Here is a 23134-nt window from a genome sequence, read left to right as displayed (position 1 = left end):
CGATCACCTACAGTCCACAGATTTGGAGCTGGCATCTGCCAATGATCTGGTCTGTTCAGTTATCAATACCCTAAGAGAGAATCGTGTTCGGTTTGTCGTATTAGTATACATTTAGGGCTAGCTCTGATTCTGGTCATATTTGCCCCCGCCAGGCCGAAAGGCATGGCCGAGTCTATGTTTTCGCCCCTGTCTGTCCGTGCTTGTGTGTCTGTCCTTCCGTCTGAAAAGCTAATCTCCGGCACCGTTGCCACGATGGCAGCGAATACGTACACGCACACTCCCTGGGTGCTAGAGCAGAACCTCTGCCCCTCATTTTTCACATGGGCCTGTTCTAGCGCCACCAGGAAACACATTTTTGGACTACTACAGATTGTGTCCAAAAGTCGGTACACAGTATCTCTATAGTCATTAAACGAAACAGGTCTTTCAGATTTTTCATATTCCTTCCTGATAAGATTGGCTTGCAGGAGTGCTCAGTTTTTTTTTTTTTATTAAGATTTGTTTTGGGGCTTTTATGCCTTTATTGGATAGTACAGTAGACTGACAGGAAACGGGGGGAGAGATGGGGAGAGACATGCGGCAAAGGTCGTCTGGATCGGGAATCGAACTGGCGACGCCGCCAGGCATCAATGCCTATATGGTATGCGCTTAGACCAGTAGGCCACCGGGTGCCCGGAGTGCACAGTTTTGAACAAAATGCTTCAAATCATGAACACGGAGTGCAATTTCCTTGAAATTTTGCATGCACATTCCTACTAGGCACAGGAAGAAATTATACTTGAAAACGAAATGAGCCTCATGGTGGCGCTATAACAGGCCAATTTGTGTTTTACCTTCGGCTCTGGGACTTTTGCAAACCACATTTTTGGAACAAAATGCCTTAAATCATGAACACAGTGTCAGATTGCCGTGAAAGGCTGAAGAAGACATGGCACCCTTTTGACATTGAAGACATGGCACCCTTTTGACATTGGAAGTATTTTTATCTTCATAAATCTGAACTAGTTGTAGGCCTATTGCTAGGCACATTATGGCTTTGTGAGGTTGATACATTTCAATGAGTAACAACAATACTGTATAATAATGCAAACAGAAGTAACTGCTAGAGCCAATTATTATTAGGCTACAACATAATGTATACACATCATGGCAAACCGTTATCTAATGTATTAATAATGAGGACATTAATTCATATATAATTTAATTAAAATGTGGTTGTGTGTGTGTGTGTGTGTGTGTGTGTGTGTGTGTGTGTGTGTGTGTGTGTGTGTATTCTTATTCATTTGTTGCCAACCTATCTTCGATTTTGCCAGATATTTTGAAATTAAAATCAAATAAAAAGTGTTTTTCAATAATCAAGGATCTGCTGGCCGGAAAGTGCGTCACAGGAATTCACCCACAATTCCACGGCGCGCTTCCGCTTCCAACATTCCAACTTCTAAGATGGCGGACCGGCGGCGACGACGGAGGCGCGCGTCCCAGGACAGCGAGGAGGACGACGAGTCCGGTTCGGGTTCGGAGAGCGGGAGGTCGGGCTCGCCGGCGTCCAAGCCCAAGGCCCGCGAGGCCGAGCCGGCGGAGGTCGTGACGACGACGGTGGTGACCCACCGGCCGCCGGCGGCGAAGAACGACGCGGAGTCCGAGTGTGTGAGTGTTTGTCCCGGATGCTAGCTGCAGCTAACTAGCCCTGGTCCATACATAGCGTAGAACAGGAGTTCTCCTTAACGCTATGTCACCGATGAGCCCTTGCCCCGCAGGAAAGGCTGCGCACCATCTCTTGTGTAGTGAAATTAGAAAATGCTGTTTCGCTACTCACCAAAAACAAAGACTGTTTTGGAGAGTTGAAAGCCTATTTTCCTTAGTGGGAACACCCTGAGCCCCCCACCTCACGTCTAAAATACACTTTTGTTGCCAGAAAATAAAATATTTCACCGGAAGGCAAAATCTGGTCAATGGAACTTTCAATTGTCATGATCTGTAGAGGGCGGTGTGGAGTAGCCAAAACCTCCCGTGAAATAGTTTCTTTTCTGGCCAAAAAGTGTATTTTAGACGTGAGCTAGGGAGCTCCGAGTGTTCCCACTAAGGGAAGAAGGCTTTCAACATCTTAGAACCGTCTTTGTTTTGGTGAGTAGCGAAAGCCTATTCTTATTTATTTTTTTACTACAGACTGAGCAGCCTGGGCTACTGCGGCTGGGAGCGCAATGGCTCATCGGTGACACAGCGACCTAGCTAACCCCGCTGCAGAACCGCTCACAAGTCGCACCAAACCTACCAACCAACCAAGATCCGGTCGTCTCGTTTTTTCCTGTGGAGAATTCTAGAAGCGCCGTTATTGTTGTTCTGGGGAAAGTCCCAGTTTAGTTGTGAAATAGGCTCATCATGGATGGGGTTTACAGTGTGTCTTGAACATGCATACCGTTATTCTAGATGTGTTTTATGTTATCTAGGCCACGCTGTGTCTTACTAACTGTCCCCATCATCATGTGAGAGTCCGACCGCCACGTCCAGCGCACGTTTGTCATAAATCACACGGAGACTGACTAACAGCAACACACGACCAGCCTACCGCCACAAACTACACACTAGTAGTTATTATAACCTTATTATAACCCCTGTGCGACGGTGCTTGCTGCTTAGTAGGTAAAAGAGAACCGACCTAAAACTAAACCTAATGTATCATTGTGTATCTTGAATCAATGCTGCAGACCAGCCTGTAAATGTACATGTCCGTGACACTGCTGACGAGGGGGGGCAAATACATACTAATGATTCTATTGAATAGTATTTTATCTTAAGCCGTTGCAACATCTTTTGCACATGATGAGGTTGTAGCTTAATGGTAGCTATATACGTGCACGTTAAGCTGTGGACACTGGACATAACCGTTATTATTTGTTATTGTTAACATGAACAAACTCCTACAACTTGAACGTAATATAAGGTGGTTTTAGTTGAGGACTGCCTGGTGGCTTGGTAATGTCTGTGTGCAGGACTGATCAGTGATGTCGTTTAAAGTTACATTTAATGAATAAAAACAACCTGGTATGGTTTTTGTGCGCAGTGCTGCTGATGGCCGCACCCTTTACCGACGGTTACGAATGTCTTTAGGTTTCCACTTGAAAGACAGCAGTGGCATGTTATTAACTTATGTATTGAACCTCGAGTTGTTAGTGTTGTTTAGGTCTTGGGGAGGCTGATGGACTGTCACGCAATATCAACCCAACTGCTTACACGGCTTGAATAAAAGTGTACTAGTTGCTAATAGCAACTGTGCATTCTTGAATGTTCTACTCCCAGCCCAGAGGAATTGGGGAAACTGTTTTATTTATGTTGCTTTCAGTAACCCAATTTTTTGGGGGGGTAGACAATGCTTTGGCGACTGTATTGTGTTTGTGTACTCACAACATTCTCATTACATCACCACACTATCGTCTTGATAACCAGACAATGGCTGTTGTGTAAGCAGACATGAGCCAATGTCTACACTACAGTCTGTTTGTTGCTGTAATGTTATACAGTCCAAGGACCCTTAGCTGAGAGAGAGATGAAGCTGGGACCCCCCACTACACAAAATGTTTTATAAAACCGTGTTGCAGATTAAAATTTCATAGATGACTTCATAGACTTATTTGACGGCATGATCATTAGTGTATGTTGGGTTTAAGTTAAATGTTAGGGGTGTAACGATTCTTTTCTTCTTAAAAATGCTAAATACAATGCACAAGTAGGTGGTATCGATACAATCAATTCTTTGCACTGCCGAATTAATACAATACAAAATAAAACGATACCATTCGATTTTAGCTGTTTTCATTTCGATATACTTCGATTTTTTAGTCACAATGAAGTTAATTATCTATATTAGTCAGTGGTCTATGGTTGCACATTTGTAGGACGTTTGTCTTGCATGTGAGTAATGGGCATACAATTGAACTTCTCGGTTTGTTGCATGCCTTGGTGCGTGACACAATCGCAACACCCACATCATTGGTCTTGTGTGAATAATTTGTATGTACAGTTATACAGTATGTAAAGAGTGTATTACTGTTCTTTCATTTGTGATGTGTTTGCCTTATTAGTATGAATGTGATTAATCCGCCATCATGTCTTAGCTCCCCGACACCGGTGTAGAGCAGAGTATCGTTGAATTATTTTAAACAGTTTGGCATTTCCAGATATGTGCTAGAGCAGAACAAGCATGCCAGGTTGAAGATCACAATTTCTTTTTTTTTTTTTGATTTGTTGATGCAAAATGAAAGCAGTCAAGCAGCAGCCACTTGTGTTGTCTTCATTGCAAGCAGCATTTATTAACCCATTTAGGCCTAGAATTATTGACTGCTTTAACCAGTGAAAAATAGCAGATATACAAGCTCACAGCGCGGCACCGAGTGCCGCGCTGCGAGCTTGTAGATCTGCTATTTTTGAAAGTCGTGAAAATGTGTGCAAATCTTTGAATATATGTATTTTCAAAGCGAACGTTTGTAACTCAAATTTTGCTTCTGGGTGGTCCCTGGAACTAGATATTTTGAAATGGGGGTCCGTGGCCAAATAAATATCATTTTGGGGGTCCTTCACATGAAAAGGTTTGAGAACCACTGACATAGTAGTCTAACAGACTAACTGAGCTCCAGTTAAATGAAAAGGACCTTTTCTTTGACGATGGCTGGCCAGATTGCTGACATACAAACATCGGTTTTTCAAAAAATCTTAGAAGGATTCAAAAGACACTTATGTAATCGGGTCAAAAATCTAATTTTCACGATTTTTCAAAAATAGCAGATCTACAAGCTCGCAGCGCGGCACTCGGTGCCGCGCTGTGAGCTTGTATATCTGCTATTTTTCAATAGTTAAAGCATAAAATATTGCGTCATAATGTGTTCAGGCCTAAATGGGTTAAGTAACTATTCATTTAATGCACTTAGTTTAAAAATAGACTCTGTATTGGCAGATACTTGGCATTAAATGATTCAAAGAACAGATGATCTGTACCAGTAGCTGCTATTTCTCTAAACTAAGCTATAGTAAAGTCAAGTTAATACATTTTTCATGCTCTGACATTCATCTCTAACGCGATATTGATATAAACATGCCCACAAAAAATCGACCTGGAAACGTCAGCTCCCAGACAGACGTTCTGCTTCCTGAGCCCAAGGAACAAATCATTCACTGTTGTATCATATTTTAAGTAATGCCAATGCTTGCTTGTTTTTTCCCCCTCTGCAGGAGAGTGAAGATGGAGGCGTTGGAGAAGGTAAGCCTCATATCAACATCAAACGGCTGCACCAAAATACTTACTTATTTCATTAAATGGTGACCACCTGCTAATATTTCTTTACACAAAGTCACTTTGCCGAAATTGGAAGGGTTCATGTAGCTAAGAAATGGCGAGGTCGCCCCAAAACATGATAGACTCTCAGAAAAATGCTTTAAAAAATTGAAAGTGAGTTAATTTGTGATATTTTGAGCTGGCTGACCATAGCACCTTTACTAAAGTGATGAATGTCTTGTCTTTGCAGCCGTTCTGTCCGATTATGACAGTGCTGACCCTGAAGAGAACGCTTCACATTCAGAGGTAACCTTTTATTGTGTGTCCATTCATCCGTCTGTTGGCTGTCACTCTCCCTCCCACCTTCTGTCTGTTCTCTCTATCGCTCTCCTTCCTATCAATATTTGGCTCTGGACTGTATCTGTCTTTCTCTCGTATCTCACCACCTGGTCAAATCAATAGAGTAGACTATAATATTCAGTAGTCAAACCTATATTTGAATATTACACTTTTTTGTTAATACAATATGTATTTAAAATGAAAACATATCTCGCCTGTCACTAGATCCTTGCACAGCAGCTTGCATCACAAGATCAGAGACATCAGCATAACACTTCAAGTTGTCGTGCCTCTCCCTTGCTGTCTGCTAAATGCATGCAGCACGGGAATCACAACAATACTTGTGTGTTTTTTTTTTGTTGCTTTTTTTTTATTGATAACCTAGATAAAGCTTTGTTTTGTTTAACCAGTTGTCGTGTGGCAAAGTATAGTATAAGTGGTTAACCCTCTAAGGCCCACGGTTGTAATATTACAACGTTTGTATTTTATCCAAAAAAAGGTTTAAATCATTTTATTTTAGCTCCCCCTACCACCTAAACATCACCATTGGATTCTATTGTTTAGTATTACAATGCCATTGGCCACAATATTTGCATATAAATAACCCCCACAGGGGCTGACATTCACACCCGCCACACCCGATGACATTCCAGAGTTTTGACGAACAACATCTCACTTTTTCATGGAAGCTATTCCTCACAAAAACATAAGTAAAATGCCTGTACTATTTTTTTTGGTGATCATTAGAATGTCTAGAACATGTACATATGTTATTATTGTGAAAAATATCCCCCATATGTAAATTAGAGCATGATTTATGATTTATGATTTATGGCTATAAAACCTTACAAAAACAATTTTTTGAAAAAAACTTTACATTTTCCTCTTATTAGGACTCCTACAACACCATCTGATTGTTTTAATTTTTTTTATTTCAAGTATTTCTATATTCGGGCCTTAGAGGGTTAAACAGCCTCCGACTCTTGAAAAGTACCGTGTGCAACCATGCTTTGTTTTGTGATCACTTCAAACATGGTTTTAGATTATATGCAGGGACTTGAATAGGATATTATATATGTGGGCTATTATTGTATGCAGCCATCATCATTGCAGTTATCAGTTTTGATAGTCAGACAGATGGACCATACAGTAGATACACCGGAGAGGAGCTTATCTTATTTTTAACTACATATACCTATATTTAGGAAATGACTTGTGGCTGTTGCCACTGCAGCCTGTGTGCTAGTACGTATTGTGTATTGTACCGTTCCTAAAATGCGATCCTTCCTGTTAGAAGAACTTCTCTGTTATCCATTTCTTTTCCTCTTTGTGACGTTCTCTTCCTGTTAAGCTGCAAGTATCCATTCCACAGAGAGAACTCTTCCATTCTAGTACTGTTATTGGTGGTGCTGGTTGTAGCATTGATGTAAACTCTGCCCCAGGGAGGAGATGAGGAAGAGGAGGGAGAGTACCACAGCGACGAAGAGGCTCCGGCAGCAGCCAGTGAACCCAAACCGCCAGCCGCTGAAGAGCCCACGGTGGAGGGAGAGGTGGAGGAGGAGGGAGAGGTGGTGGAGGAGGAGCCAGCGAAAGGGGGCGGCAAGGAGGTGAAAGAGAACCTAGCTGGAGAGAGACAGAGTGGTGATGGACAGGTAGGGATGGAGGTATGAATGAATGACGCAGGTATGAATGAATAGGCTATGATGAAGAGAGGCTGTTGATGGCGAGATTCAGGCGTCGTAGTAGGGAAAGCAGCAATTATGAAACACAGGAAGGAGTAGAGAGATTAGTAAGATAAAATAGCCATCTACACTTGTTTGACAGGGCACTGAGCTAACAGATACATGTGTAATGTACAATCTATCACCAGTGTGCATATATAAATGAATATACAACTTATGAATAGATGTGTATTGTGTATACGCAGTGAAAGAGGAAATCAATTGTCGATGGACAGTTAGAGCTATTAACGGGAATCTGCCATGATTCAGTCGTGTACGTTGCAGTGTGAACGTCCGTGCGAATGTGCAAGAGTCAAGCAGGAGTTGTTAATCCTGAATCCTGAATGTTAAGGGATTGATCAGAGGTGTGGGAAAGTCTCATTTCTCTGCGTCTTCTCAACCAGGAGTCTACAGATGACCCGGAGAACAAGTCGGGAGGGAAGGTGGGTCAGAAGTTGGACGATGACGAGGACAGGAAGAATCCGGCCTACATCCCCAGGAAGGGTCTGTTCTTTGAACACGATGTCAGAGGTCACGCCCAGGAGGAGGAGAGGTAGGACGAGTTGCTCCCTAAATTTCCTTTTCCTTTCCTTAGCTTAGAGGAAAAATAATAGTGAGCGGTGCAAAAACGACACGCATATGGAGATCCGTGCTCATACATTTCTTTGGCTGACAGAGTGAAACGTACAATAACTGATAACTCTTACTCAATATCCCATTTGCAGTCTTTATTTTCTATATTCCGTTTTCCTTTGGCTGCAATATATAGTTGTTTATCCTAACTCGGTAACCCAGGGAAGGTGTTGTTCAAATTGTGTATATATTATTGATTATTGATATATTATTGTTGTTTTTACACACTTAAGCTTATTAGTGTGGTTTCTATAGGCAACACACTATTGTTCTAGGTCTGAGAACTTGTAACTGAAGTTATCTGGGTTGAAAATGGTTAACTGAAGTTATCTCTTGGATAATATAATGTGCAATCAGACAGGATCGGTGATGCTTTACTTGACATCCCAATATATATTATATAAGAAGGTATTAATTTCCCAGTGGCTTCCGCATTACACTTTACAATTGACTACTTATTACCCCTTGTATTATAATCTTGTTTAATACCTGTATCATACGATTTTATCTTATTTATCTTTAGTTTGTTGGTCATGGTTGGCACAATCTGATGGCACATGTCCTCTTAAAAGCATTTGACAAAGAAAACCTGTTAACTCTCTTCCATGCTCTCTCATTCTTTCTCTCTCTGTCTGCCTTTCATTCACTCAACCAGACCTAAAGGTCGTAACAGGAAGTTGTGGAAGGACGAGGGTCGCTGGGAACACGACCGCTTCAGAGAGGAGGAACAGGCTCCTAAGAGCAGGGACGAGCTGATCTCCATATATGGATATGACATCCGCAACAACGGAGGAGGGCCAGGAGACCGAGGCTACAGACAGCGCAGGCCCAGGTGAACATTACTGAGCAAGCTGGGGTTCCAGGGGGTCTCCAGTAATAGGATTATTAGCCCATTTAGGCCTAGGATTATTGACTGATTTAACTACTGAAAAATAGCAGATATACAAGCTCACAGCGCGGCACCGAGTGCCGCGCTACATGTAATTTCGGGGGTCCTTGACATGAAAAGGTTTGAGAACAACATGATTTAGAAGAAGGATTTAGAAGTCGGGTCAAAGCTCGGGTCAAAGATGTTCAAAGACTTGCACACATTTTCACGATTTTTCAAAAAATAGCAGATCTACAAGCTCGCAGCGCGGCACTCGGTGCCGCGCTGCGAGCTTGTATATCTGCTATTTTTCAATAGTTAAAGCATAAAATCATGGTTAAAGTGGTTAAAATCTAACGCGACTCGGGCGCGTTCCAGGTATTTGAGAGTTAGTCGGGAACCAAATGGACCCTGACGGACCGCTACAAATCTTGACTGTGTACAAATGGTTCTATTAGTGATGGAGGGGTATGTGTGGCCCCAATGCATACCAGGTGAAATTAAAACGTTTGAGAACCACTTCATTGCTGAACCCTACCGAATGCTAGGGCTGCCCCTGTCATAGCCTGGGCTGGCTTCCAATTTCGGGCTTTTGATCCGGTCGGGAGCGGAAGATCTCCTAGGTTTTTCTGTAGTCCAAAACGGACTACACTTTGGCCGGAAACAACGACCGGAAACAGTTTTAACCCGTACTTGCGCATGCGCTAACTACATGGCTAACGACTTGCGCATGCGCTAACTGGGTTGAAACTGTTTCCGGTCGTTGTTTCCGGTCAAAGTGTAGTCCGTTTTGGACTACAGAAAAACGTAGGAGATCTTCCGCTCCCGACCGGATCAAACGGCCCGTTTAGTAAACGAAGACCAGGCTTTCCCCCAGCGGAAAGCCTGGTGATGCGAGGTTACCCCTGTCATGATGTTTCACTTGGCAGATTAATGATTTAATTGTGTTTTTGGCATTGAACATAATCAAAAGTGATTAGGGGTGGGCGATATGGAAAAAACAATATCACAATATTTTCCAAAGCTGTATCAAGCTACACGATATTATCACGATTCTTTTTCACGTTGGTTTTCATGGTTATTTTTCAAGTTACTTGACAAAAACTGGGTTACTTTTGTGAGGTCTAAATTGAACTATACAAGTATGTAACTCTGACAGTATACAAATGAAACCAAATGGACCCTTACGGGTCCATTTGGTTTCATTTGTATACCGTCAGAGTTAAGTGGAGACCTTGACAAGTTTGAGAACTTCTGATTTAGACCAAAATGCAGTTTTAAATTGAATTCTGCAATGAATCTCTGTATTAACGATTAAACAGGATGTTGTACAAGGCTCCCTCAATTGTATCACGATATATATACGATACCTCTGAAAAGGCATATCGTGGAGACATTGTGTCGTCTCAACGATAATTATCACCATATCGCCCACCCCTAAAAGTGACACAGGGCACATATGACGACTAAAGTAAATAAGAATAGTCTGGACATTTCTATATTTCATTGACCTGTGAGTGACCCGTTAACTCTTCCTCTGTCCTCTAGAAATGGTACGTCTCCCAACAGAGACAAGCGTTGGCGGGACGGAGGAGAGCGACCCGTGCGCTCCTGGCACAGTGGAGGAGGAGGAGGAGGAGGAGGTTCGACTCGAGGAGGCCCTGCCGCGCCGCCCTCTCTCCACCCCTCCTCCTCCTCTGTCCCTCCAGCCTCCTCTCAGCGGACCCACAACAATTCCCTCAACAGGCCGCCACCCTCCCACCACGCCCCGCCCGCCCGCAGACCCCCTCCACACCAGAGCCACCAGGCGCACCTCTCCTCCCAGCAGCAGCAGCAGTACAGGAACAGCGACTCCAACGCTCCCCATCACCACCATCCCATCAGGGAGAGGCAGGGCCAAAGCATCAAGACCCAGCCGGAGCCCGCCCACCATTACAGCCACCGGCAAGGTTTCTCGTCGGCGGAAGGAGAAAGAGGCGGCGGGGTCAGCCGAGGTGGCGGGAGGGGAGGCGGACAGAGGGGCGGTCCCTCTGTTGTCGTCGAGGAGATCATCGGCAACCGAAGCGACGCGGAGGAGCAGGAGGAGGCGCCGCGCGTGACGACGTCGCCAAAGCCAGGCGCGTACCAGTCCGCGGCGTCGCCGCGCCGACATCACCACCAAGAGCGAGGAAGCGGCGGGGGCAGCGGTGAGCGATCAGGCTTGGCCGCCTCTTCTTCGTCCCCCGACCCCGTCCCTCAGACGTCGTCGGCCAACAACCGGGAGACGTCTCCTCCCGCGGAGCGGCCCGTGGAGAGGAAGTCGTACTCTCTGGCCAGGAGGACTCGATCGCGACCCGCCGACATGGGCAGCAAACAGACGTCGGTGGACGAGACGACGACGGCGACGACGCACCCCGGAAACGTGCCCGCCGCCTCCTCGCCGTCCTCGTCCTCCGGCGGGGTGACGCCGGCGGTCGGGGGGAAGGGTGGCTGGACGGCGGTGGACGGGGGAGGCGGCGGTCTGACCGGGATGGACCAGGAGATGGCCCGCTTGAGTCTGGCCGGACAGAACTGGACCCAGAGTCCCACGTCCTACCTGAGATCGGAGATGAGGGGTGAGAGAATTGTCCCTTTTGTTAGGACTGCGAAGCTAGATTATATCGTCGCTGTCGAGGCAGAAACCTCATAACATATCTTCTTATTAACTTTTTGTGTTTTCCTTTGTAAATGAACACCCTTGCTTGATCATACTAGCCTGGTTACAGACCCTGAATTGCTATCCACGCCCCATTTGTTTAGGCGATTCAGAGGTCTGGACGTGCTCTCATTGAAGAGGTTTTCCTCGTTTGGAAATCCTCCTGGCGAATCTGCGTAGCTTCAACTCGATGACGTCGGGGCTTGTGATCAGCGTGGGTGGGGGTTTCCTAGAACTCATGTGCGATTCCATGTAACCCAGTGCCGCCGCCGGACTGTACCGCACATTCCCAAACAAACATCGCGTCGCCCGCCGCGGTAATATGCGACCGTATCGATCTCGCTATGAAACATCAGTAGCAGACATGTTTTACTGTGTTTGATTACTAGTTCGTAGCGCTCATATTCTGCCTGTTTCTTTGGTTAGCAAGTAGCAAGCAACAGGCTAGCCAGCCACATAACAACTGCGTCATCTGTTTGCTACTGTTGTGATTGGTCAGGCGGTGAACCTATCGCAGAAGACTGCCTCTTTGGCAACGCCCATCCCAGAAACTGCGGTGGATAGAAGCACGTTCAGACTGAATAATGGAGTGAAACGAAATGTCAATTCAGGCTGAGTGTCAGGCTATGATCATACTACAGCATCACTGAAAAGTAGCAGATCACAAGCTCTAAACGTGGATCAAAATGCAGCCCACACATGACTCATTTAAGCTTGTATCTCGTACATTTTCAGCGAGACATCATGGTACAACAAAAATAAATCCGTCTTTTGTCTCTGTCTTTGTTGGTCCGTCAGTTAGTCTTTTTTGGTCTCTGTCTTTAGTCCCTGCTGTGCATTTGTCTGTCTCTTAGTCTGTTTTAAGTAAGTAAGTAAGTCTCCCTCTCTTGCTACCAGTCTCCCTTGAAGTCTTTGCCTTTACTGATTGTATTTCTGTCTGTGAGAGTCGGGTCTCCTTCATTCATCCCGCGGGGGACTTTCAGCAGCACAGCAGTCAAGACTCTAACCTCCCTCTCCTCCTCTCTCTCGTCCAGGGCTCCCCCCCAACCCTCCCATACACATGAGCAGTCCTCAGTTCCCCGCCATGGAAGAGCTGGGTGTGGGGTCCAACCGGGCTCAGTTCCCTGCCATGGAGGAGCTGGGTGTGGGGTCCAACAGAGCCAAGCGCTACTCCTCCCAGCGGCAGAGACCTGTGCCTGACCCTGCTCCACCCCTCCACCCCCACCTAGGGGTGATGGAGGGACACTACTATGAACCCAGTAAGAACCGCCGGCTGTGACACTAATGCATTATGTCTGTACCACTGTATTACAGGGTTCCCATGGTCCATGAAATTCCTGGAAATATTTTGAAATTAGAAACATATTTTTCCAGTACTGGAAAAGTTTTGGAATTGATCAAGGGTCCTGGAAGGTCCTGGAAGAAATAGCTATGCATTGTCTTTAGTTATTGATTTTGTTAATACCTCTGAAATGACAAATTAAACATGGGTCAAATATTAGAGGCAGAAATTGTGAAAATAGCTGATCTACATGCTCACAACGGCGTTGTGAGCATGTAGATCTGCTATTTTCACAATAGAACCGTGTTATACAAAAAGTGCTCGTCAGGGTGCTGGGTCCCCAGTTAAAATATGATTATTTCGGGGGTCACAGCCTGAAAAGGTTGAGAACCACTGGCATACACTACCTGTCTTTGGGCATTGTGCATAGGAGTAAGCGACCTGTTATTGAGCTGAATAGCCCTGGAAATTGGGTTAAATATTCTGAAAAAGTTTTGGAAATGAATTGGTTACTAAAAATGTGTGGGAACCCTGATACTACTACTTTTGGCCTTTTCATAGCAAGTCCGGTACAACTGTGTTGTATGAAACTCCCTCCAAATATGTAACTTTCACTTGCTCAAACCATTCACGCCATTCCAAAGGCCATTCTCGACCAAGCTGTCTAGAAAAGGGGTATGTATGTAAGTCTGCCCTGTTAAAGGACAACTTTGTTTTTTTACAACAAGGGTTCATATTTTAGATTGTAATTAGAGAAAAGAAAAAGTGAGTGTTAAAATGTTTTCATTTGCTTCGTTCTATTGTTTTATCGCGTTTACGTGCTAAAATGTGGGGCATGCGTACGCATGGGGCCATGCGTACAAGTGGCTAAATATGTATTTTTAGACAGAATAAGCCAACAGTTTCTTTATTGCTATTTACATTAACACTTCTAGCCCCCTTAAGTCACATCCAACCATGAAAGGTTGCGTTGTATCTTGGGAATGGGCTTATTCTGTGTAAAATGACATATTTAGCCACTTGTACGCATTCCCCCAACCACTGAAATAAGAATCTCTAAAATAATAGAAAGAAGTAAATGAAATAATTTTAACACTCATATTTTATATTCTTTGATTACAATCTAAAATATGAACCCTTGTTGTAAAAAACTAAAGTTGTCCTTTAAATATAACGTATCACGAAAACGGCTCCACCCTGTTCCTGGTCAGTTGATGTAGTGTGAAAGTCTAGGAAACTTCAAAATCCTTCTTAGCTCGGCACGTGGCTAAAATGAACAAACATCTTCCACTCGGATGCCTGAACCCAGCAAAAAGGTGTTCCGCCACGTGCTCTCAGATTGGACGGGGTGACAGATCCAGTATGTCGTTGTCGGACAGAAACCTCTATCTCCGTATTTTAACGTTTAGTTTTTTTGTAAATTAACGCCCTACGTGATCCTACTACAGCGTCACTCAAAAATTGCAGATCTACAAGCTTGTCGATCTGCTACTTTTGCTTGGTTTTGGAAATATGAGGTTCCCACCCGACAGACGATATGGTAGCTTTCGTCCACCCAACTGGAAGCAGCCCTGTAGTGTTATACCTTTTCATTTAGATTCCACGTTACGAAGCAAGAAAGCAAAAGAGAGAAGGCAAACAAGAGCCGCACCTGCAAGGTGCCGCTATCCCTCCCCCATCTTTCCAATCCCTCCTACAGGTAAGAGTAGAGGGATGAGAACAATATTAATCCATTTAGGCCTAGAATTAGAAGGATTCAAAAGACACTTATAGAATCGGGTCAAAATTCTAATGTTCACGACTTTTCAAAAATAGCAGATCTACGAGCTCGCAGCGCGGCACTCGGTGCCGCGCTGTGAGCTTGTATATCTGCTATTTTTCAATAGTTAAAGCATAAAATAATGATACACAAAATGTGTACCCGTTCTAAATGGGTTAAATACAAAAAGAGAGTCTGACACTATCCATCTACACTTGAGTTAACATTATGTATAATCCTGTTCTATAAATATATAAACAGTGTTTCCCCTATTATTGTTACAGTGAGAAGTTGCTCCCACCAGGCCAACAAAGTGTTATGCAAGAAATGAAGCCAAATACACATTAATTCAGAAATGGATCATAATTTGGCCTTGGGGGTTTGTTTTTGTCATCCAATAAATGCAGCCTATAAGTTCTCCTTGTGATCGGTTTGTTTAAAATCTTAAATATGCAGTGTATATGCCACTTGTTGGGGATTTATCAGTACGCACCACCAGGCCTGCAAAAAACATTCTAGGGGAAACACCATAAATGTAATTTAAAGTCTATGAATCGATGTATGTGTACAGACTTTCGACAGTGCATAATGGGGCTGATATGCGTACAATGATAGCCAGTCTACAACAGTGTAGTATCTGGATAATATATCGTCGCTGTCAGGCAGAAACCTTCGGTTTCTCCGTATTTCTTGTTGCTCAAAAGGTGACGCTTGGCGCTGCGTTTCAAGCTTGCAGATGGTTTTCTGTAACGCTGTAGTGTAATCAAGTAGGGTGTTAAGTTACAGGGGAAAAAGAGATTTCCTTTTTAATATGAGATGAGAGGTTTCTGCCTGACGGCAACGATATTCAGTCCATCAGCAATGAAGCATTTACAAGTAATCCTCATCGGGCTTCTATTATGGTTGTGTAGTCTACATCCCAGTAGTGCATGGGTGCCCATGCCCGTGTCATCATGCCCACAAGCTGCCAGTATGTCGGTGCAGAGAACGGCTGTGGAAATGGACACAGCTGAGGACCGACATCCCTTACCAGAGTGAGAGCACAGACAGACATCCCAAATGAAATCACGTGAAAATCTTGTGTATAGTGTTGGAGGAGAAAAATATATATATATATATATTTTTTTTTTACAGGGATAATATACTGTAAGGTGGTTCATAGTAGGGCATTCGCCAAATATTCGAATATCAAAGTCACTATTCGACGTTGTTCACCGAAGTCGAATATTCGCTTCTTTCTTTTTCTCTTTGTTTATTGTTTTCTCTTTGAAAAATATATAGTTAAAGCTTGGCTAGATAGGAAGTCATATGAATGAGTTGTCAATGCCCCTGGTGGATGAATTTGTTAATGCTCTATACCAGGGGTTCTCCTTTTTAGTCCATGACCCCCAAAATAAACACATATGAACTGGGGACCCCCACCCTGACAAGCACTTGGACTTGTAGGTATTACATTTAATGTGACTCGGTTCCGCAGATAAATAGTGTGAAAATAGCAGATCTACATGCTCACAACGCCTCGCATTGTGAGCATGTAGATCTGCTATTTTCACAATGTTCGCCTCTTGCTTACTTAATATTTGACAGTTTGGCCAGTCCTGTAGAATATTCGACTATTCAAAAAATATTCGTGAAGGCCCTAGTTCATAGTCTTGCATAGCCAGACGAATCGGAAAGCTCTGTCGACCAATACCCCCTGCGGAATCTAATTTCAGTGAATGGTAACGAGGAGAGGAAGGACATGCTCTACATCGCCAAACCCAAAGCTAGGCATTTGCTGAGTGAAGACCAGTTCAAAATAGAAAAATATTAAATGTCCATATTCATTCATAAGACCCAAACATCGGTAATAAACCTGCACCCACTGTTTTGAAAACAAACCCTGACTCCATCCCATATGAAGGACCTCCCCAAAAAGCCCGTTTGCACCCAGTTTTAGCCCACCCGTTGAATGCAGATGTCACCAGAAGTATCCATTACGTAGGCAAAGATATTTTGATCGTCTGGCTATGCGAGACTAGTTGGTTCATGGCTAGCCCTGAAACATGACGGTCGCTGATAACATGATGTACGACCGTCAATTATACAATGCCGGACAGTATTTTTACAGGTTTGAGACTTGTTTGTGGAATCGGAATGTTTGTGTAGTTTGTATAGGCTGCCGAATTCGCCTCCACTAACGCAGGTAAATCCTCATCCTTAGCGGTCGTACGTCATGTTATCAGCGACCGTCATGTTTCAGGGCTAGTTCATGGCAATCCTAAATCTTGTGAACACATTTTGATATCTGGTCAGTGTTATAATAGATCTATAGGAATGAATGAATGTGACTTGTTATGAAATGGCCTTAATACTACTAATGTACGTAATGGTGATAATGGGATGGCATTTATTTTACCCTGCATGCTGTTGCTGATAGAGAAATAATGGTGGTTTTATTGTGACTTCTCCTTTTTTTAGTGTCGTACCAGGGACCAATCTACACCCATGGGGAGAGCCCAGCACCCATGCCACCCCAAGGCATGCCACCGCAAGGAATGCCACCCCAAGGCATGCTGGTCCAGCCTGAGATGCACATCCCCCACCCCGGTTAGTGAAGCTGTGTGTTTGCATGCATGTACACGCTCATGTATGCAAGACATTTAATGTTTGTGAGTTCTATTTATTGGAGGCAGCATTTGAATCTAAACTCGAGTCATTGTTATCCGCACTTTGTCCATTTCCTCAATAAAATGGTCCTAAAATCGTACAAATTAGTGTTTAAATGAATGCAGGGGTTTACGTACTCAGTCCTGGGGACTGATTTCAGTCTTGAGGATTCCATAGGGGCTATTTCTGAGATCAGTGCAGATCTGCAAAAAAATAAATAAGGGGGAGGTGTAGCGATGGCCGTGGCGTGAATGACCAAGTCGTCAAAACGCTAGTCAAGTGATCTCCAAACTAAAAAGCAGTTATAATTTAAGATTTGAATTCGCCAGACTAGCAATAGAATACAACAGAACTTCAGAAGATACTTCTATAAAATGAAGCATGGATTGGCGCGCACACACATTCAGTGAAGGCAGTGAAGCATGGATTGGCGCGCACACACATTCAGTGAAGGCAGTTCAGAACTTCAGGGAAACACCCAAATATTGGTGTGCGCCGCGCGCGCCATGTTTAAAAAATCACATATTGGGACATGGTCTGAAAATAAATTTCAGTCTTGGGGTTATTGTTATTATTTGTTTTATTTGTATTATTATTGCTTTAACCCCTGTGAATGTAATTCCTATAGCTTGAAAAGTGTCTTCCTCTTTTCTGTCTAGCTCTCCATCCCCACCAATCGGGCGGTCCAATGGGTAACCCCGCCCTCTATGGTGCCCCGCCTGTTTCCCTCTCGCCGGCGCAACCCCAGCAGCTGTTGGCTCCGCCTTTCTACCCTCCTCCAGGGGTCATGACCTTCCCCTATCCAACCATGTATCAACCTAATCCACAGGTGAACCCCACACTAGTAGTCACCATAGTTCTGTTAATGGGACTTTTGCACACAACATGTCTACAGCAGGTGTTGACACTACGGGTTGCCCACCTGCCCCTTGCAGGTAAATAAAACCGTGGGGCAAGTGGAGTCTTCTTTCAGGTTGCCTGGCCAGGCAAGTGCTCGTTTGAGAGGGGACGCAACCGTCTATAAACACAACACGAGATATCTGTCTAAACACCTGGCCAGAGCACTCTTGTCTTCTGCTAAGAGCACTGTCTACCTATAATGTGCTGTTTTCACTGTAGCTACATAACATGCTAAAATAACAAGTGCGAACCCATAGTCATATTCATAGTAGGTATTTGACATAATGAGGATCTTTTTTTTTTTTTATCGCATAGCGAATTGAACGGTCATTCAAATTTACCTATCATTTTATAATGGACGATTTACTTTTCTGCACTTGCCTGACAAACAAGTGCGTCTGAGACCTTAGAGTCAATCCCTGCACAGCATTATTTGTTCCTATAAAGATAAGCCCAAGATAGAGGCGCCGTGTTGAAAGTGTCGATGATTTTCTGAATTTTGGGACAAACCGGTCTTTTTTTTCCCCCGTTCCAGGCCCAGTCTCAGGTGTACGGCGGGGTAACGTACTATGACACGGTCCAGCAGCAGGCCCAGCCCAAACCCTCGCCCCCCCGACGCTCCTCCCAGCCCGTCTCGGTTAAGCCCCCTCCTCCAGAGGTGCCCTTCGCCTCCGAGTGACCCCGGGACCACCTTGCAACCCCACAGTCTCTACCACATCCACCCAAAGGCCACACAGGTGGGTTTACAAATTTAGGGCCTAGAATTATTGCCGCGCTGCGAGCTTGTAGATCTGCTATTTTTTGAAAAAGTCCAGTTCAAAAAGTTTCAGAACATAAGACGAGGTATTAATTTACAAATAAAACCTAAAAAGTAGAAATTGATACAAGGCTTCTGCCCGACAGGGAAGATAATGTGCATTTCTCCTTCAGAGAAAGGGACGAAAAGAAAATATTGACCACAAAATAACAGAAAAATATAAAGGTACAGGCATGTAAGGACAAGTACCGATCTGTCACCAGGACTGATTTCAGGATTCCAGCATGTCTTCTATTAAAGCATACCTTGGACCCAAGTTGCGCTTGTAGATCTGCTATTTGGAGTGGTCAAACTAGCAATATAATACAAGTTTAGAAGTATCTTCCATAAACGTGAATGTCTCAGTAATGTGGAGCAGTGGTTCTCAACCTTTTCAGGCTGTGACCCCCCGAAATAATCATAGTTGAACTGGCGACCCCCCACCCTGCACAAGCACTTGGTATTGTAGGAGTTGGCATTGCATTTAGTTTGACTTGATCTATTCCATTGAGAAAATAGCAGGTCTACATGCTCAAAACGCCTCGCGTTGCAAGGCCTTGTGAGCATGTAGATCTGCTATTTTCAGAAATTCTGCCTCTAATATTTGACAATTTGACCAATGTTTGACCAGAGGTACTAAAAGGTCTTCAAAGTCATTTTATAAATGTGCAGATACCCCACACTTATATTGTATGTTGGTCTGTTTACTGTTGAGTGAAAAAACAATGTAACATTTATCTAAACATTTGGGGACCCCCCTGGGGGTCACGACCCACAGGTTGAGAACCACTGATGTAGAGCAGCAGCAACATACGTAGGTTTAGAATGATAACTTAACATAATCTTTACATTTTCAATAAAAAGATTTTATTTTTGCTTTATTCCATGCAAGTAAGTTATTGTTTCTCTGTCTGTCTCTCTAGGTGTGGGGTTGTGGGGTTGGTGAGGAGCAGGTGTCCGTAGCAACCAACAACAGTATGATGGAGCGATGGAGGCAGGGTTTGGGGGGGTCGATACTTTACTGGTGCTTCACTTCTCGTTCTATTTCTCTTCTATGTTTTTTTCCCCCGTTTCAGCCCGATAGCAGTCATTAGTAGTTGATGTTTGTTGGAGTTTGACTGTGGTCCGTTTTATTTTCTCTGTCGTGAGATTATGTTGCTCGCTCGAGAATAGCAGGACCTCCAAGATCACAACGCGGGCGAAGATGCAACGTGTTGTGAGCTTCCTAGCTCGGCTATTCTCGGCACACATCGTGCGACGGAGCATGAGTCAGGCTTTAACGCCCACCATGCAAGAGGCTTTGAAGGTGGAACTAGTGTCAGTCAGTATGAGCTCAAGCATATCTTTGCTGTCAACCTGAAGTTGGTTCTTTATTTTTGCTTTTATCACTCAACAATGTTTTATTTTTTTCTCCAATGTTTTCTGAATACTAGAAGGATCTACCTTGGAAACGGTTTTGAAGCAATATGGTCGGTAACCCTTAAAGGAGCTCATACTGTACACACGTTACAGTGACGTTCCATTTTGCATTGGGATGGCTTGTTATGTACAAGTTTGTTATTTTTCTCCACTCGTCGGTGACGGGTGTTTATGTTTTTGATATTGTATCATCCCCTCTCCATTGCTTCCTTCACTGGCTTTGACTTATTCTTTCAATGTCTCGTGTAGTGAGACTGGCCCTCTTCATTTTGGGGAAACCGTTTTTATAAATGTGGTCTTTGGCTTAGTTCTCCGAGCCGTTTTCCCACCAGAAGAATGTTCCCAAGGGTTAGGATGCTGTGGCCCCCTCAGCAGTGTTGAACCGATCTTTTATGTGGTGTGTTTCAGATGATGCAGCACTGGGTTTTTAAGGGAAAAAGGGTACAAATCCTAATCATTTTTCCACAAGTCTTTTCCCGGAAAACACCAACAATCCTAGGAAGCATAGGTGTTTAATTAAAGTAGTGTGCTTGCACCTTTTTTTCAGTTGTAGTTGAATATATTTTTGTTTTTATACGAAAACATTAAATGTTGCATTTGCTTGATGTCAGAAATTTCAGCTTTCAGCCTTTTCTAAATGCTGCCGCGGTTTTGCATCCTCTTATTTAATTAATACGGGGACTACAAATGGTGCACGTGAAAGTGACAGTTGTAGCCAGAGGTGCTACTGTGTGAAGAGGAGAGATGGATAAATGTTGCTGTACATAGATGTCTAAATGTGTATATATAGACGCTTGAAAAGAGGGTGACGGAGCAAAAAAGAATCTTGTAAAACTACTACTAGCTCTACAAAACCAGCTAGCTAACTCTTTACGGTCACCTTAAAAATGTGTCGGCAGGGACCTCCAGTGTTTAGTTTTGAATATAGTCTATTAATGGACTTATGAATCACTGAATATTATTAAACATTGAATGATAAACAAAGAAGCCCTCTGGCTTTTGAAATGATTGGTATTTTTAGTTGTAATATTTGTTTTGATTTACTCGTTTCTTCTTTTTTTTAAACATATATACTGTATACAGTATGTGTGTATATCCTGGAATGTCTTTGTTTTTTTTATTTTTGTAATTGGGAGGAGTGAAGTGGCCTCTGCTGATCAACTGTAGTTTTTACCTTCTATTAATTAACCACTTAAAGCCATGTACTTCATAACACAACACAAGTGATTATAGCAAATCTACATGTTCATTTGCAAATCGTGATTGCAATGTGTTGCAAGCTAGTGGATTTATAGACAAATTCGTATTTTGTTGGACCCAAGTAGTGATGCCAGGGTTGGTGTAGTTAACAAACCTTCATAAGGCATTTCTTTCTGTCATCTTCAACTCTTTGACATATCCTCCAGAACCCCTTCCCTCCACCCAAGTCAAGCCTCCTACTACCGGTAGGGTTTCCGGGTTGTAATCGAGGATGATCAAGGCATCACATTGTCAGTTGTCTCCATGGAAGGAAGCACACAGCCCCGTTAATTCCTAGGAAATATATATTCCTGATTTTATTTCGTACCAACGACATATGAGCTGCAGTGAAAAGCGAGAGCCACTTACTGTACTGTACTGTAATGTTCAGCTCACACCAGCTGTTTCATGCGAGAGAAGCAAAAGTGTCTATTCTTAGTCGAGCATAATGAGTATGCATTAGTTATCCGGGATTTGTTCCGTTTCTTTGTGGCCGCCTCATGGTTTCAAACATGAATGTTGTGTTAAAAAATGTTAAACTCATCCAAGAGTACATAATATACAGTAAACTTGTTCCATGTTTAATCGCCGTTTGAATCTGTGTGGTTTCCATCGATCTGGGATTCTGGCTTCACTTCTCTCTGCCTTATCAACTGGTTTGCTTTTACGGAGCCAGGGCTGGTTTCACTTCACGTCTCTCTTTAAAACGGTTCAACAAAAAGTTGGAGAGATTGCGTTTTATTTTTGAAAAAGTTACTTGCCATTGAATGTTGGGTCATTATTTGAATTTTGATTAAATACACTTGAATAACCTAATGTTTTGCCGGTCAAGGTTGGATAGGAATGACTTTTAATGTCAAAATGTCTGCACGTTTAAAGAGAATAGAAACATAGTATATATTTGTAACATGCAACCGTGTTGTCCCTCACTTTTCAGAGGTTTGCTTCTGAAGCAAATAATAAACTGACCACTCACTGTCATATGTCGGTATTCCAACTGCATTAGGGAATTGTAGTTTTTCTTTTGTTCATCCAGTGTTACTAAGAGTTTGATCTTCAGGTTAACACCCAGCTACTGTAGTGAGGGTGAACTGAAGCTGGCCCTGGTTTCTACAGAGCACATATCTGACCCCATCTCACTGTAATCATGGTGACTGCAGTGTGGTTCTGCTGAGCACACATCTGACCCCATCTCACTGTACTCCTTGTGACTGCAGTGCTCCTTACGTTCATTAGTTCCATGGGTGTGTTCAGTGTTATGACTGTTTTATTTTTGTTTTACCTTTTTTTTTTTTTTTTTTTTTTGTCCAGACAAAGGAACAATAAAGAACATAAGTATAAAAGAAATGTTGCACTTGCTTGTTTTCTTTTCTAGGGCTAGGCATGTTTAGCAGTAGGTATTCTCTTTTTTCCATGAATGAGATGTGAATCTTTATTGTACAGCTGCTTAAAATTAATGTGATTCAAATAAAGGTTGACACAGGATTTGGAAATTAACCTGCATCTTGTGGATGGCTGCTCTGGAAAAAGTAGGACCCCACAAAACATGATATAGTTCTTGAAGGTGAACCAAGCATATATTGTGCTAT

General features: G+C 43.3%; 1 protein-coding gene across 1 annotated transcript; it reads left to right on the top strand.

Annotated features, from left to right (window-relative positions):
- Window positions 1–1443: 1443 nt before the first annotated feature.
- Window positions 1444–22786, top strand: casc3 (casc3 exon junction complex subunit; the record flags this gene model as incomplete). Its single annotated transcript, XM_080724862.1, has 12 exons — window positions 1444–1647; window positions 5224–5251; window positions 5517–5572; window positions 7048–7257; window positions 7731–7879; window positions 8615–8791; window positions 10376–11421; window positions 12536–12760; window positions 17003–17131; window positions 17851–18020; window positions 18627–18828; window positions 19811–22786. The coding sequence occupies 11 exons, from the start codon at window positions 1444–1446 to the stop codon at window positions 18768–18770; spliced, it is 2538 nt and encodes an 845-aa protein (XP_080580988.1). The 3' UTR covers window positions 18771–18828; window positions 19811–22786.
- Window positions 22787–23134: the final 348 nt, after the last annotated feature.

Source organism: Nannobrachium achirus, assembly GCF_963921795.1.
Source record: "Nannobrachium achirus genome assembly, chromosome: 4".
NCBI classification, from domain to species: Eukaryota; Metazoa; Chordata; class Actinopteri; order Myctophiformes; family Myctophidae; genus Nannobrachium; species Nannobrachium achirus.
This window is presented reverse-complemented; position numbering and strand designations above follow the sequence as displayed.